This window comes from Colletotrichum phormii (assembly GCF_030913505.1).
Source record: "Colletotrichum phormii strain CBS 102054 chromosome Unknown BDP81scaffold_1, whole genome shotgun sequence".
Classification (NCBI taxonomy): Eukaryota; Fungi; Ascomycota; class Sordariomycetes; order Glomerellales; family Glomerellaceae; genus Colletotrichum; species Colletotrichum phormii.
The window spans coordinates 3,349,072-3,364,210 of NW_026851443.1; the positions used below are offsets into that span (position 1 = coordinate 3,349,072).

The window sequence follows — 15,139 nt, forward strand, 5'->3', positions numbered from 1 at the left end:
CAAGGTAGAGGCTGCTGCTGCGCGATCCATCCATCCACAGAAGGGACAGAAATGCAAGGATGTCGTAGGTGCGAGTGGCCGCTGTGGCTATCGAGAGTTTGCTGGCGCATCGGACCCCAGCTCAGCTGTCGGTTCGTGTCAGCAGCCCAGCCGGGAATTAGGATTAGACACTCCCGACAATCTGCACACTTTGCCTATGGCTGCTGAAACCCAAGCCTGGTGCACCCGGGCGACGACGGATAATGAACCAGTCACTTACGACTGCTTTCGATGGAACTCCGCCGAAGGGAATAAGGCGGGGAGACACGAAAAGGCCTGAAGAAAGAAGAAAAGAAAACAGTTGAGCATAGGACATCATTCGGTTGCACAAAGACCATGGTTGCGCCAGTTGTAATGCAACCCGCCAGCAGGTCGAGGTACATGCGGCACTGCTAATCGGGTCGTATTAGTGTCTGGAACTGGCTCAGCCGGCCGTTGATTGGCGGGGGGTGGTTCCAAGATGTTAAGCCCAACCGGGGCGTCTTTGGGGTGGGGGGTTTTCTGCCCCCTCAAAGCGCTTCTCCAAATTGTCCTTGTGGTTGGCTGACTGCATCGCAACATTGCAGCAGAGATTTGTGGAGAGAACATGGCACAAACTCGCCTTGGTCAGTGAAATATGCCTACAGCAGTAATTAGCTTGTGTCTAGGAAGAGGAGGGGGAGATCTGAATAGTATCGTGAGAATAGCCGCGTCGAAGATGGTGGAAAATCGGGAAGAATGTAAATAAACAGACTCTGGCCAAGGTCTCGAACAGAGAGCTTGTTGCTCGGTTTCTGGAGAGAGAGAGAGAGAGAGAGAGAAGAAGAAGAAGAAGGAGGAGGAGGAGGAGGAGGAGGAGGGGTGCTCGGCGCAAGGAATGAAGGAAAGCCTACCTTATTTCACAGATCGTGTAGATGTGAAGCTAGCATCAAGAGTCTTTTGCTCTACCTGATATTCAAGACTTCGATCTTGTTCGACCTTCTTGCGTTGTATCCGTCCAACAGCGAAAGACAGGATGAGTAGATGTTGCTCTTATGCCCTCTCGCTACGCCAACTGGCGTTCTCCATGAAGCCCGATGCTGACATTATTAGCTGTTCTCGCAATGTATCCTCGGATTATCTCGCAGTCGCAGTCTCCGTATTCGAGAATCTGGCTTCTCAGGACTAGAACCTTGTTTTTGAGTGCTGCTACACAAGCATCCAGATACATTCGCTCTTGTGTAACTCGCTTTTCTTGAGCGGCGAGATCTAGTTCATGTCGTTTTGTCTTCTCGCGGCATCGCTTTGCGGCAGCTCGGTTTTTGACGCGATACGTCTTTTTCCCTTCCGGTCTTGGTGAAAAGCAGGTTTCGTGGTCACTTTCCTCGTGCTCGTTGGCGGCCTCGGTGCACTTGGCGTCTGCGTCGTACGAAACCGTGTCCATCGGTGAGGCGTGTTCTCTGGCCACGAGACGTGCCTTCTTCATGGGTGGTTGACGCATCGATTCCGGCTCTCGACCGTTAGCCATCCTCGGCGTTTGGCGTGTTGACGCCCTTCCCGGGTTCAAATCAGCCTGGAGTTGATTATCGGACAAATGTTGCCAGTTTTGGCATAGAGTAGGGGGAGTGTTAACGGGATTTGGCCACGGATGAGGTAGGCTGTATACAACGGAATCGGGTGGCTGGAAGTCCAACTGCTGGTACGTTGGCCATACCTCGCATTGAGGTGCCCAGGTAGCCGTTGGAAAGTCCGACGGAGTCGCTGATGTTGAGTTGAACACCTGACAGGTCAGAATATCAACCTCCTGGTGTACAGAGGCCATCGATGAGGCCGGAGTACCCGGAGAGACTGCCGGGTCAGTCGCGTAGCAATCGCATCCGGACCACCGCTGGCACTGCTGACACTCGGTGATGGGCGATAGGAGCCGTTGCTGTGGTATAGTATACATTGGCAACAACTCGGGGTAGACTGACTGAGTCATCATATTGCCTCCCGCATGGGCATCAGATGGCTCTCCTTCTAGGTTGGCTAGGCCTGGTAGGTTCGGTTTCTTACAAATCCCTTGGCAGACGTCTGAGTAGGGAGGTTGTCTTGACGGCGTTGCTGGCGAGATCTGAAGAAAAACTTAAAGGCTTTGCTGGACAGCAGCTAGCATCTGTATTTGAGAGCATATGAGTACCAAAAGCCGCAAGATGATGCTGACAGAAGATGGTTGCGAGTAAAAAAAAAATGATTAATTTTGGAAACCAGGGGTGGAGGAGGAGGAACTCCTGTTTGCTGGCTTCGGGTCGGGCGTATGTCTGGTGCAAAGTCTATGACAGGATACGGGCAACAAAGGGACTGGGGCTGAAGTGTCATGCCGATGAATGGGGGCGCGACAGGATATTTGAGCGGGCCCCCCCAATGAAGGAGGTGCGAGAAGGGCTGCGAATATGCGCGCCGGGGGTTTCTACCGGGGCTGGGACTGACAGGGGATAAAGTGAGAGAATAGACTTACAGCTGTTCCACCCAATGCGTGTCTTTTTACACCAGGCGACCTAAGTTGCCAGATGTCTCAAACAACGGACAGAAAAGACAGCCGGTGCGTTCACACCTACACGGGGTGGCGTACATGGAGCGAAGGCGTAGGTACTGCTAGAAGAGATGAACAGGGCTCGCACAGTTGTCATATTCGGCGTTATGTGTCGAAGCAACAAAGACGAGGGGGAGGGTGGATAGGCATAAGGGCGACAGCTGAGAGGTTGTCCGTAGAAGCGGAACTGGGGGCCCGAATGCAATGCTTTGATGGTAAGAAGGCAGCAGAGTCAAAATGTGATGGTATTGGGGAGTGGTATGGTAAGGTAGAGTAAAACGGCCGAGGAAGAGGTCGCATAGTGAAGACGGGACCAAAAGTCAAGGAGCACAATGGGGTTGAAGTCGGAGCCGAAATTGGAGTTTGTCTGAGAGTCAAGTTGGGGGGAGTATCCGTGGGCTCAAGGGAAAGGCCAGCAATTGCGAGAGGTGACAGGGTTGAGTGACGTATGGGTTTTGGTGGACAATGTACAATGCCCAGAGAACAGTAGGAGAAGGACGACGAGGAGGAAGTATACGAGGAGACGCTGGTACTGAGTGGTAGCGATGGTGGAGGTGGTGGTGGTGGTGGTTGAAGAAGACGAGGAGGTGAGGATGGCGAAACTAAACAGCAAGTGACTTTGGGCCGAAGACCAGCCAGCAGCATCGGCTGCGAGAGGGAGAACGATGGACGGACGGCTTACGGGAATGTATTGGATGTGCAAGATTTGAGAGCGAAATGAAGGCAAGAAGGTAAGTGATTCTTTCTGTATCCTGATAGGTTGGGCAGGTGGTTTCCAGAAGATTATGGAGAGTCGACCAGTGATGGATGCCCAACGTGGCGGAATTCAATCCGGTGAGATTAATGCTGCTGATTGGCCGCCGGATCAAACTCCGGCACGGGAAGGCGCTAGGTGGCAAATCTAGGTAGGTGGCAGGCGCTGGGCCCTTCGCGAGTCGCCTGAGGTGAGGTAATAATCCGTCGTCTTAGGTAGGTACCTTCCATTAACCGGCCTAGGTTGCCCCTCCCATGTCCCTTTCCAGGTTGGCTTCTTTCCCAAGGTCCCGTCCTCTCATCGACGCCTTCCCAAGTGCCCGGCGCCTCCCCTCCCCTCAGTGGTTCGTTCCCCAGTCCCCCAATCTTCACTACTTCTGGCACGACATCGTCTTGCTGCATGACACTCAATGGGCACCGACAACTTGCAGACGCACCGGCGCCTTGTAAACGCTAACGGTTTCTTTCAGATACCCTTTTTGGGTAGGTATTCTGGGCTTTGCTTCCCCACAGTCGCCGCGACAGCATTCGTCAAGCCTCATCATCGCGTCTTTGCCACACGCCCCTAACTCCATCTCAAGGCAAAGGTGACGGTCCCTTTCCCCCTCCTCGATCTAGAGTGGCCCGGTTGTGCCTGGTACTAGCTCTGCTAATCTTGATAGAGAAAAGGGATGACTTGCGTCGCCCGTCCCGGGGATGCCTTACGTGCTTACCAAATTGACTAAGGTGTATTCTGTCTTGGCCGCACCTGCTGACTACCTTTGAACGGTGGATACTGGAGAAGGATCTTCTTGGTCTACCTATCCTTGGCTGTGGGAAGGTCCAGCCCTCCATTGAAAACGTGCATAATGACCGGCTCCAACGTGCGTCTGTCGGTGCCGTACGGTTATTCTTTATATACCGCTTATCACAGTGTGCTAATAAGCGTGGCTTCCTTGGGAACCTGCAGTGCCAACTCCGTACTTACCTTCCTCAAGGCACCGTATTGAGATCAAGTCCTCACCGACGTATCGGTACCCTTTCAGCTTTCCGTCGCACTTTCCCCTACCTTACCGTACCTACCCAGGGTGGCCAAGGAGAAGAAAAATTCACAGCCAATCGCTTCCAACTCCTTCCAATCATTTCTTCATGCTCATCACATGCAATCATGACCTGGTGCCTGTGCGGTTTCCGGTAATGCCCATTCATCATCAACATCTCTAGATCGCTATCACCATCGCCATCGCAGCTCAGAGTGCTCCAAGACACGCACGACACGTACGCTTCCACTCCCAACATAACCTCTCACCGTAACCTCCATGCCTTTCACTTGGCCATCTTCTCCTGCTTACCTACCAAAACCGAGTCTTCGCCCGCATCGGTCATCGATGCCCAGCCAATCAATGCCATTGCTACGTGCAGGCATCGAGACGTGGTGCGGCATGCCTTGTACACTATTCGACGATCCTAAACTACTTGATCACCCTTGCCCACAAAACACCCGGACCAGAAGCTCTGTAAACTAACCCGGTAGCAACACCAAAATGCTACGGTAACCTGCATCTCATCCTCCAGCTCCGCATCTCGGCCGGCCCCTTTCCATTCTGCCTCCGGAATCAACTCATGATGCTTCGCAGACATCCTCGTCTTCATTGTTGACCCTCGGCAGCCATCATTGTTTTAACCTAACTACCATAATAGCCAATGTTTCAAATCACTGATTGCAGGACATAGGCACCTCTTACTGCGAGCGAATAGAATCTGGAACCCAATTCCTTGAAGCCAATTCGCCAGACGGCCCAGATTGGAAATCATCCCCGCCATAGAGTCAACGATCCAACTCATTGCCACGACAATCTCGATGACACTGCTCCTACCCAAGGTACCTTGCCTGCTACCCTGCGCAGCATCGAAACGCCTCACGCTTAAGTTACATGGATAATACTCCACCATACACCATCGCCATCGACCAAATTAAATCCGATCTCCATGCACTACGTCTCGAGTATCACAGCATTCCTCACTTGTGTGATTTTAGAAGTGAAATCATCTTAAGAAATTGGCCAACTACGTATTGCATCCTATACCGTCGAGCATCTCTCCAAGAAGGTCAAAATCGGCTACACCTATACCGCGCATTGGGGATAAGGGGTACCTTGATTTTCGACGGCCGATTGCATGGCTCCTTCAAAGTACTACGATATCTCCGAAACCAACGCGATCTTTTTTCTCGACTTTACTCTGAAGGTCAGAGATACGAACGCCTGACCGAATCCTGGATGTCACGCGCCAGCCGTGGGGTAGGTGAGGTGGTACACATCCGGAGATCAACTGTTGGGGTAACGTATTGTTGCGAAAACACGGCTGCCACTACATCACTCTATGTGGTGGTTTTTTTTTCTACATCACTCTATATCATTTCACTTTCACCAGTGACCCTATGCAAATGGTATGCTATACTTTATCCCGAATCAGACGCCAGACTTCCATACCTCTAAGGGCGACATGCTGCAGCCCTGATGCTGAACGTCATACATGCGGATCATGTAACAGAGACCCGGTAAAATACATGCACGCCAGAATCTTCCCGTTCTTACATTCCAGTTGTACCCGACACGGCTTGGAATGACCCATCGGACTTTCAAACGGTTAAGGTAATCGGGTCCGGATAGCAGATGGAAAAAGCAAGTTCGCAAGGTAAACTGACAACACCCCCTTTACCGTTTACACACTCTCATGCAGCTTGTGAGCTGAGCGAGCATCTGAGAACTGCCAAAGACGAAAGTAAAACGCCACGGACGACGATACACATTCAACATCGATGATTTATCGACCTGGCCACCTGGCCTAGGTCGCGGAGTCTTAGGATCCCAATATTGCAGCCGTGTCTCACCATTCTGTTCCACGGGATTCAGCACTTTGCCTCGAGTTATGCGTTGATTAACCACTAGTAGAAAATCCTTCTACTGCCTTGGAATGCGGCCAATGCGACCCGAGGTCCATTGAACGTGCCAAATCAGAGAGGCTCTGATTACAGATAACATCGGTTGGCGAGGACAACCCGGCCAAGCGTACGAGGAATGGTACCAGCAGATTCTCTCCCGCTTCTCAGCGATCGATCAAGCTTATCACAATAGATACAGATGTCTGTTGAAGGCGTCCTCTAGGGCGTTGACACGCTACTGCGTGGGTGAACTGACCTCTGCTCACTCCCTGCGCGCAGAGTTGCATGCATGTCCTGGAAAGGATCTCGGTAGAGGTTTATGGGCCCCGTCGAATCCTACTTGCCCGGTGGCATCTCCGATCCGAGGCCAGCCTCTCATATGGCTTTGAGACAGGAATAACCTCAACAGCTGACCTAATGGCGTTCTCAAGCCTGCTGATTTTTCACTATGACTTCTACTGCTGGCACTTTCGAGACACCGGCTTGGCCTCCCGATCGAAAGCTGATTGACAGAATTCGTAGGAACTTTTCGATTTCTGACCGCAGGGGGGGCTTTCACGTCCACAGACGTGGTGAAGTTGGTGTACGCATGGCGCGGAAGAATTGTTGAACGGCTTATGCCGAGAACCAACTAAAGTATGACGGGACATCGAATGGCAGGAACTGCAGCCAATCAGTTTTTGTAAGTCGATACAGGAGGGTGTACACCCCCTTGGGATGAGTGACAATTGGGTGATGGAGTTCTTGAGATGACTGCTCCTGCTTGTGAATGGCAGAGTGTTCTGTTTCGGTCTCTGGACTATACGCGTCGTCGGCTATTGCCCTCAGGTATGGTAATCTGAACATCTTGAAGATGTTAATTGGTCAATAGCGAAGGTAAAAGGACTCCTTCTTTCCAGTCTTGAAGCCACTTCCGTGGACTTTATTAGCTCGGTGTTTGGAAAACATTTGGGGTTTGCGGTGATGCTTCTGACTTTGACAGTGACCAAATTTCTCAGATGGCTTGTGTTCCGGGCCACTGTTCATAACCTCTGGGTATGGTCAAAGTCCAATCATCTTCGCTGTCGGCGGAGCCTCAAGCCTTCACGAGCAAAGATAACTTGCCTACATTTTGTAAGAATACATGTTGACCGTTGCAAGTACCTCGACCTAGTCGAGCGTCGGAAGGGCAAGCATCACCCGATGACGATGGGCAGAATCAATGTCCTGCCGTGTTCCCGTACTGAGCCCGCGCCGTGGTTTCTTCGTAGACGAGATTCGAACTTTCCTGGGTCCGTCTTTTGATTCTTTTTTGGTGGGTTGAGGGACGGGAAGTCTGCCCCTCGTATGGGTTAGTCTAGAAGACCGTGTTTTCGCCAAATTTTGGATGAGGATGAGTGGGAACTACTGCGACTCTTGGAGAAAGGAGATTTTATATGCAATTCTAGGTAGCCTCAAAGCGGTTCTTCCGTATCAAAGGGTGAATCTTCCTCTCCTTTTTTCATGTACGATTTTACCCCTTTTATGGTAGGTAGCCCCTATTGCCGCCGGCCCCTTTCCCCCCCTCTCTGAGCGAGAAAGTCTAGAAGGGCCACGTTCTAAATGTTATTCATCAATCCAAGCGCCAGGAAAGTCGTTTAGAAAATCCACAGAGATGGAAAGACTGGTGCATGTGTATTCTTGTCCCAAGGAAGCTTCTCTTGGTACGTTACCTACAAAGTAGGTGACGCAAATGTATGCCGCTCCTTCCCTTCCTCTTTCTCCTATTGATATTACTTTCTTTACTATTATTACTTTTCTTATTATCATTACTCTTCATATGTATTATATACTCCTGATAGTGGGAGTATCCACTCATGCTGTGTATTTATACTGTGTAACTCGTATCGAGCACCGCCTTATGAGCATTAGGGCAGAGAAACCAAAACAAATACCCCTGATAGAATATACCCTTTAGAGATAGTGGTAAGGTGATAATAATAATGGAAGTCACAATTAAAAGGCAACTAGTCGTGCGTTGACTGGCATGCTATTCTATCACCCACTTGCCTACTACCGCCCCTTGAGGGCCCCAAAGCAACCTGAATGCCACTCGGATGCAGAATCTCTGCTCGCTGGTGATCGTTTCGCCACCTCATCATGAACGCTGATCTGACGCTGATATAGAACATGTCATTGTCACTCTTGTATCATTGAAGATTGTAGAGCTGGAGAAAAGGTTGGTGGCGGAGATGATATGTGGAAATGGTGAAATGGGGGCAAAGTTCTGTTCGGGGAGTTAGGGGTTTTGGAAGCAGATCTTTGCAGTTGAGGGGATGAGGAGATCACCAACTCCAAGAGGTAGATTGCTTCACCCTTTATGGACTCATCGTCGTGGATACTCGGCACCTGGATGTTATTCTTACCCCTTAGATCACGATTATCAAACACCTCGGACTGTCTGCATGTCCATGGTGGAAAGTCTCTTATGATACAAACTAACTGAAAGGTGAGTCTCAAGGCCGTGTTGCTCATACATAAATCTCCTGCCGGGAGAAGATAACTACACTGCCCCATTGAGTAACGAGACACTGTAAGCGTTCATTTCAAATAAGAGGAAAAGGAGTTGTAGACGCCTGGGAGACCGTTGATGGTTTGCCTACCTACCATGCTTAGTGAAAGGGGGTTAGGATGTCGATGGCTGGCGACCTTGACACCGTAACTTTGCCCCCCCAACAGGGAAAAGTCTGGACTGCCAATTCCGCATGTCACAGTTATAGAAAAGCAGGATACACGTGATGAATCTTGTTTATTAAGCCTTGGAGATGGCCGGATGCCCTATCTTATAAAGATACTGTTGCTCGTGAATGAGACAGAAAGCGGCTTCGTACAAAAGCAACGACTGAGATGGACGCAGCGAATCATTCATTGGTCGTGGCTGTCTCATAAGACGTGATATCTAGGGGCCTCCATGTAGCGCAATCTCAGAGTCGCAAAACTGACGCGCCGAGTGCAGAGCCCGGTTGTCTGTCCAAGCTTCTGTTCTGTACTTGTGTACTCTGGCATTGAAGCCATAGCGGACTATAGGGTTCTGTTCTGTGAACATCGTTCACCCCTCTGCCGCCCATCCTCATTCCAGTTCACGCATGCCGTGTATCCGAGGCCTCGCAACCTTCTGGTGGATTGTGCCCTCGCCGTCCGCTCCGTCAATAGTCCCCCCTCCCTGGAGCTGTGGGCGTGCGAGTGGGCAACCAGCCGCAACAGTCCTCGTTGCTCTGCGTAACATATGGCAGCTGAGAGCAATGGAGACTGACTTGTCGGACCCGTGGCCATGATCAAGGCTTGTATTGTCGTTGACATTCTGAACCATACAGCCCCACTCAGACGTCCTCATCCTCCGCATCCTCCACCATAACCTGGTGGGGTTTAGTGCTCTCTGATTCTGCAAGAGATGCATTTGTCGGAAGGTAGCCCTCCTGCTCCAGCCGATCCGCCTCTTCAGGCTCCATAAGACCGCCTTGGCCCTTGCCCTTGTCCAGCTTCATCTTGACGTGCGTAGGCACGAAGGCCGTGACAGCTTCCTTTGTCAAATTCCGGACCATCGGCTTCGCCTCGTATACGGTCTTAGGCTCTGGCGCGGGGGCCTTTGCCTCCTTCTCCTTCTTCTCCCGCTCCTCTGGCGGTTCCCTCTCTGCCTTTTCTGCTTGCCACCTAGCGCGTCTCTTTGCATACCACTTGTCCATCAGTTCTTTCGGGATCGGCGGCGGTGTGTCTCGTGGCATGGGGATCCGCTTCACGTCGTCGGGAACATCTTCGTCGCTCGTCAACTCGTCGTTTTCCCGCCTTCGCTTTCCGAGAACTCCGCCGGAAGAATCGCCATCGCGGTTGTTGTATCCTCCTCCTCCTCCGCGGCTAAAGGTGGGTGCTTTGTCGCCGAGCGCTTCGCGCGCCTTGTTCACTGCGCGTAGCTCTTTCTCGAGGCCTTCGAGGACCTGCTCTTCGTGGCGCGAGAGCTTGCCTCCGTTTGTTGTGATGCCCTTGAGGTCGTCTATTTGTTTCTGGAGTCTTTCGGGGTTGCGGCGTGCGAGTTTCTCGTTGCGACGGCCTTGGACTTCGGCCTTGCCTGGAAGAGTGGTTGGTTAGTGACAACTTCACTGGCTCATGTCTTGCTACTTGGAAGCTTTACCCTTCTTGATAGCTTTCGCTTTATCGGCCTTGCGCTGAGCATTGACTGGGTTGTAGTTCTTTTCTTTCGGCATTTTGGGCGTTTGAATGGGCGTGATGGGGTTTGTTGTAGGAGGTTGAATGTCAATGTCACAAGAAAGCTTCAAGCCATGGAACCTTGGCAGATCAATTGCTCTGATAGCGATAAGATGATTTGGAGTTGCCATCGTTATCGATTGCCTTATCGCATCACGTGCAGCCTTCAGCTGGACAGGGGCCTGATTGTTGCCCCTGCAACATTGTTGACTTGATGCCCCGCAGTACCCAATAACACTGTCGCTTTGTTCCCTTGTTCCCCCTAATACGCAAGTGCCCACCCAGCGATCGACTGTGCAGTGGTCAGCCTCCGTAGGTCGGGTAGATCTTGGGCAGTCTGTCTCCATCCATCGCCCTGGCACGCCTGGATTCCTACCCAAGTCAACCCCACGGCGGAGAAGATAACAACATAATAACCCGCGTTGGTTACGCTTTATCTCGAGCACGCAACTTTATTCGTACCTTGCAGTGCTTTTCGATCCTCCCCAAACATCTTTCTCGATTGCCCCTCCACGTATATTGGTTGATCGTTTGGTCACTACCTTTACGTTTCGCCCCCCGCCCGCATCCTCCCTCAATCCACCCCCCGATCTGTTTGTTGGACGACATCATCAACAATGTCGGGCTTCATGGCCAATTTGTTCCCTGGAGGAACCAGGGACAACAATGCAGCATCGCGACCCGAGACGCCTACGAGAAACAGCTTCATCAACCCAGCCAGCACACCCCAAGGCAGCCCAAGCAAGAGGACGAACCCCCCCGGCGCCCACGAATTGCCCGAGTCCTTCGACAATGCGCTCAAGTTGAGCACGCCTGTTCTGGAGAGACCCAGACTCGATCGCCCATTGAGTGTGATTACCACCCCGCAGTCATCGGGAAGAGGCAACGAATACAGTCCCAACGTCGAGGACAGCGTCTTGCACAAGGGGGCGACGTCAGCAGGCAGCCCCTTGAAGAAGTCCCATGGACAGGAAAACACGCCTCCCACGCGCCTGGGAGGCAACGACTCGCCATACCAACAGAGCCATGCAGCTATCTCCCGCCACGAGCTCTACCAGCCCAAAGAGAAGGCTGTAACTCCTAGGAACAAGTTCAACACCCAGAGAGCGCTCACTCCTGAAGAGCTGGAGGTCCTGCAGCGCCCTAATGTGCGAAGACTCGTCAACGTGACGCAGCTCTGTATGTTGAACTCTGTCAAACTTGGTACCTGCAAAACTAATCAATAGCAGACTTTCTCGACTACTATTTCGACCTCCTTACCTATGTCGGCTCTAGACAGAACCGCCTGAATAACTTCCAGTCGGAGATTCCGCCTCCACCAGAGACTGATGAAGCGACGTACAACCAAATGTGGCAGAAGTACAAGGGACGAGAGCGTGCAAACCTCAGAAAGAGACGAGTCAGACTTCGCCAGGGTGATTTCCAGATCCTCACCCAGGTTGGACAAGGAGGTTATGGCCAGGTCTTCCTGGCGCAGAAGAAAGATACTCGGGAAGTCTGCGCATTGAAGGTGATGAGCAAGAAGTTGCTGTTCAAGCTTGACGAAGTTCGCCACGTGTTGACAGAGCGCGACATCCTGACCACTGCCAAGAGTGATTGGCTTGTGCGGCTTCTTTACTCATTCCAAGATGACAAGAGTATCTATCTTGCCATGGAGTATGTGCCAGGAGGAGATTTCCGCACCCTACTCAACAACACGGGCGTTCTGAGCAACCGTCATGCTCGTTTCTACATCGCCGAGATGTTCTGCTCCGTCGATGCTCTTCACCAGCTTGGTTACATTCATCGAGACTTGAAGCCGGAGAACTTCCTGGTCGATTCTACCGGACACGTCAAGCTCACGGACTTTGGACTAGCTGCTGGTATGCTTGCGCCGGCCAAGATCGAATCTATGAGAGTCCGTCTCGAAAAGGCATCCGAGACCTCGGTGCCTTTCGGAAAGCCCATGGACAAGCGAACGGTGGCTGAGCGAAGGGAGGGTTACCAAACGATGCGTGCAAAAGATATGAATTACGCCAAGTCCATCGTTGGCTCACCCGATTACATGGCGCCCGAAGTTCTTCGAGGTGACGAATATGACTACACGGTGGACTACTGGAGTTTGGGTTGCATGCTGTTCGAGGCTCTGACAGGATTTCCTCCCTTTGCGGGCTCCACACCTGACGAGACTTGGAGAAACTTGAAGCACTGGCGCGAGGTGCTCAAGCGTCCCGTATGGGAGGACCCTAACTACTTCCTCAGCAACCGCACTTGGAACTTCATCACGACGTAAGTGGGCCCTGTCACGGTTGACATGTTTCGTGACATCATCTAACACCACGCTTTAGTTGCATCAACTCTCGGTCTAAGCGCTTTTCCAACTTCAAGGAGATCAACTCTCACCACTACTTTGCCGAGGTTGACTGGGACACGCTACGAACCACTAAGGCTCCATTCGTGCCTGAGCTCGATTCAGAGACGGACGCCGGGTACTTCGATGACTTCAGTAACGAGGCAGACATGGCCAAGTACAAGGAGGTGCATGACAAGCAGCAGGCCCTCGAGACTATGGCGGACCGTGATGACGAGATGGGCAAGAGCCTCTTTGTCGGCTTCACATTCCGACACCGGAAGACTACGGACGACGCAAGTCCGCGCAAACCCATCCCCTTCAAGGAGGAGGAGGACACCTTTGGCACGATGCTGTAGGGCAGACCTGTGTGGAATTGGGCGCAATTTAGTCGGCCAACAATTCGGAGAGGCTTCCTCTGAGACTGGAATCCAAAGATTCTAATTACGATGATGATGAGACGGACGTCATTGGGGGAGCATAAGGCGGTGTTCGACGGGGGCGAGGGACTACTTGTATGAGTTTGGGACTGGACTGCCCTGCAGCAACGGCATGTTTGAGATGAGATTTCGGGCATTTCTTTTTGCGTTGGAGTTTGCCGATGGACAGGTTCAGGTTGACAGACCTGCTAACACAGCATCAAGCAAGCAGGGTCTTCTTTTTTTCGGTTGGGATTAATTCTAGGGGATGGGACGGCGTTGCAGACGGCCGAACATCCGACACACACGTGGGACTAGAGACGATAGACACGCACAGAAACAATTGACATTTTCTTTCCTCTCACACATCCGGTCAGCTTCCCCAGCTTACTTGCCGACAATGGAGTGCCAACACCGTCCGCGTCATCTTTTGAGGCTTGCGCGAAGCCCCGTGAGAGTACCTGTCTTAGTTGAAGCAGATATGACCAGCCTCGCCTCTCGGCACGACGGCAGCTAAGCCAACGATCGGGGCTGCCAGAACCTGACGGCGACGGTCTGTTTTTAGTGGTGGTGTGTCGATCAGCCGGCACCGAGCGAGCAGCATAAGCACATACTCTGAAACAAATGCGATTGAGGGCGCTTCGGCCCAGCTCGGTGGTCACGTTCCCTTTCGGCGCAAAGACAATCATCATCATTCATCCTTTTTTCTTTGCTGACGCCGTTTTGTTTCGTTTCTTCTCTTTCCTCGTCCCGACTCGAAGGTACAGTGCAGTGCGCTGCTCCCGACGAGCTGGGTCCGTTGGCAGCAGGAAGCAGAGGCAACCCATTCGGACGAAGAGAAGAAGTCCAAGTGGCATACGTCAGCCTTTGTGGTTTGTTTTATGTTTCTTCGAAAACCCCGAATGTGTGGGAAACGTGGGCTTACGCTTTCTCGCAGGAAAGTACCTACGCCCAGAGGAACAATCAAGACAAGGAGGATTACCCTTCTCATCGTTTGGTGTTTCCTTACTAAAGGTACCTTACCTTACCATACCTCACCTTATTCTTATGATGGAGTTACCTGGGGGACCGAGAGCCAATGCGGTTGAAACGGAGGTTGGTGTTGATTGGCTTGGACTTACATGACGGATCGCCGAACCGAACGCTAGCGATGGTGGACCGGTGTTCCCCAAACCCCATCCCGGACGACTAATCTTTTTCCCTGTTGTGTCACATCACACATTTCACCTAGGTACTCAACGCCCCTTGACGACGATGCGCGACGACGACGACCCCCGTTGAAGCTAAGAGCTAAGCATACTTGCCGAACGAGCCCACTAGCCTTTTGTCCGCTGCTGCAGCAGCTAAAGTCTGACTTTTTGTGGGCAAGAAGGCTCAGTGTGTCCATTGTTCCCTCCTCCTCCTTCTTCCTGGTGACACCGCCCGTGGCATCCTGCCATGCAGGGCCGCGCGGTTGGGCTTTGGTCAAGGGACGGACAGGGCGGGAGACATGCGCGAGCTGAGGCTGTTCGGGATGTAAGGTAAGGTAAGGTAAGCAAGAAGCTGTGGGATGGAAGGACACGGCTTTGAGAGGTGTGATGTGTGTAAGGAAACCCGAACAGTAGGGTAGCCTGGGCATCCGGTAGGATCTGTGGAGGTTCAAAGAGCTAGGTCACAACTGCGGTGTCTGTGGACCGTGGACGAAGGCGGCTCCTCGCCTCCACTCACATGGGGAGCACCAAGAGGGGGAGGAAACGATGCGCCAAGACCATGTCATTGCTTTTTGCCATGCGGCTATTCGGGACCGAAGCTGTCTGTTCCTCCCCATGCCATGACCCATCAGAAGTACCTCGTACGGCATTTGAGTGAGACTAGCGGAGTAAGGCAAAGTAGTCGAAGGGGGGTGCGCGGGCGTGTGTGTGGATGGCGAAGCAGAGGAAAAGCGGTCA

At 52.2% G+C, this 15,139-nt stretch overlaps 5 protein-coding genes across 5 annotated transcripts; 1 reads left to right on the forward strand and 4 right to left on the reverse strand.

The window, feature by feature from the left end:
- Positions 1-272: 272 nt before the first annotated feature.
- BDP81DRAFT_414135 (uncharacterized protein) lies at positions 273-893 on the reverse strand. Its single transcript, XM_060589339.1, has one exon. It carries the CDS (start codon positions 625-627, stop codon positions 355-357), a length of 273 nt encoding a protein of 90 aa, XP_060452126.1. The 5' UTR covers positions 628-893; the 3' UTR covers positions 273-354.
- A 170-nt stretch (positions 894-1,063) lies between these two features.
- On the reverse strand, positions 1,064-1,483 carry BDP81DRAFT_306734 (uncharacterized protein; the record flags this gene model as incomplete). The annotated part of the gene is made up of 1 exon (XM_060583302.1): positions 1,064-1,483. The coding sequence occupies one exon, from the start codon at positions 1,481-1,483 to the stop codon at positions 1,064-1,066; it is 420 nt and encodes a 139-aa protein (XP_060452127.1).
- A 1,120-nt stretch (positions 1,484-2,603) lies between these two features.
- BDP81DRAFT_414136 (uncharacterized protein) lies at positions 2,604-3,158 on the reverse strand. Its single transcript, XM_060589340.1, has one exon. It carries the CDS (start codon positions 2,867-2,869, stop codon positions 2,675-2,677), a length of 195 nt encoding a protein of 64 aa, XP_060452128.1. The 5' UTR covers positions 2,870-3,158; the 3' UTR covers positions 2,604-2,674.
- Positions 3,159-9,583: 6,425 nt separating this feature from the next.
- BDP81DRAFT_305406 (WW domain binding protein 11-domain-containing protein) lies at positions 9,584-10,462 on the reverse strand (the record flags this gene model as incomplete). Its single annotated transcript, XM_060583169.1, has 2 exons — positions 9,584-10,326; positions 10,390-10,462. The coding sequence occupies 2 exons, from the start codon at positions 10,460-10,462 to the stop codon at positions 9,584-9,586; spliced, it is 816 nt and encodes a 271-aa protein (XP_060452129.1).
- Positions 10,463-11,080: 618 nt separating this feature from the next.
- BDP81DRAFT_307102 (kinase-like domain-containing protein) lies at positions 11,081-13,151 on the forward strand (the record flags this gene model as incomplete). Its single annotated transcript, XM_060583334.1, has 3 exons — positions 11,081-11,642; positions 11,693-12,731; positions 12,791-13,151. The coding sequence occupies 3 exons, from the start codon at positions 11,081-11,083 to the stop codon at positions 13,149-13,151; spliced, it is 1,962 nt and encodes a 653-aa protein (XP_060452130.1).
- Between the last annotated feature and the right edge of the window lie 1,988 nt (positions 13,152-15,139).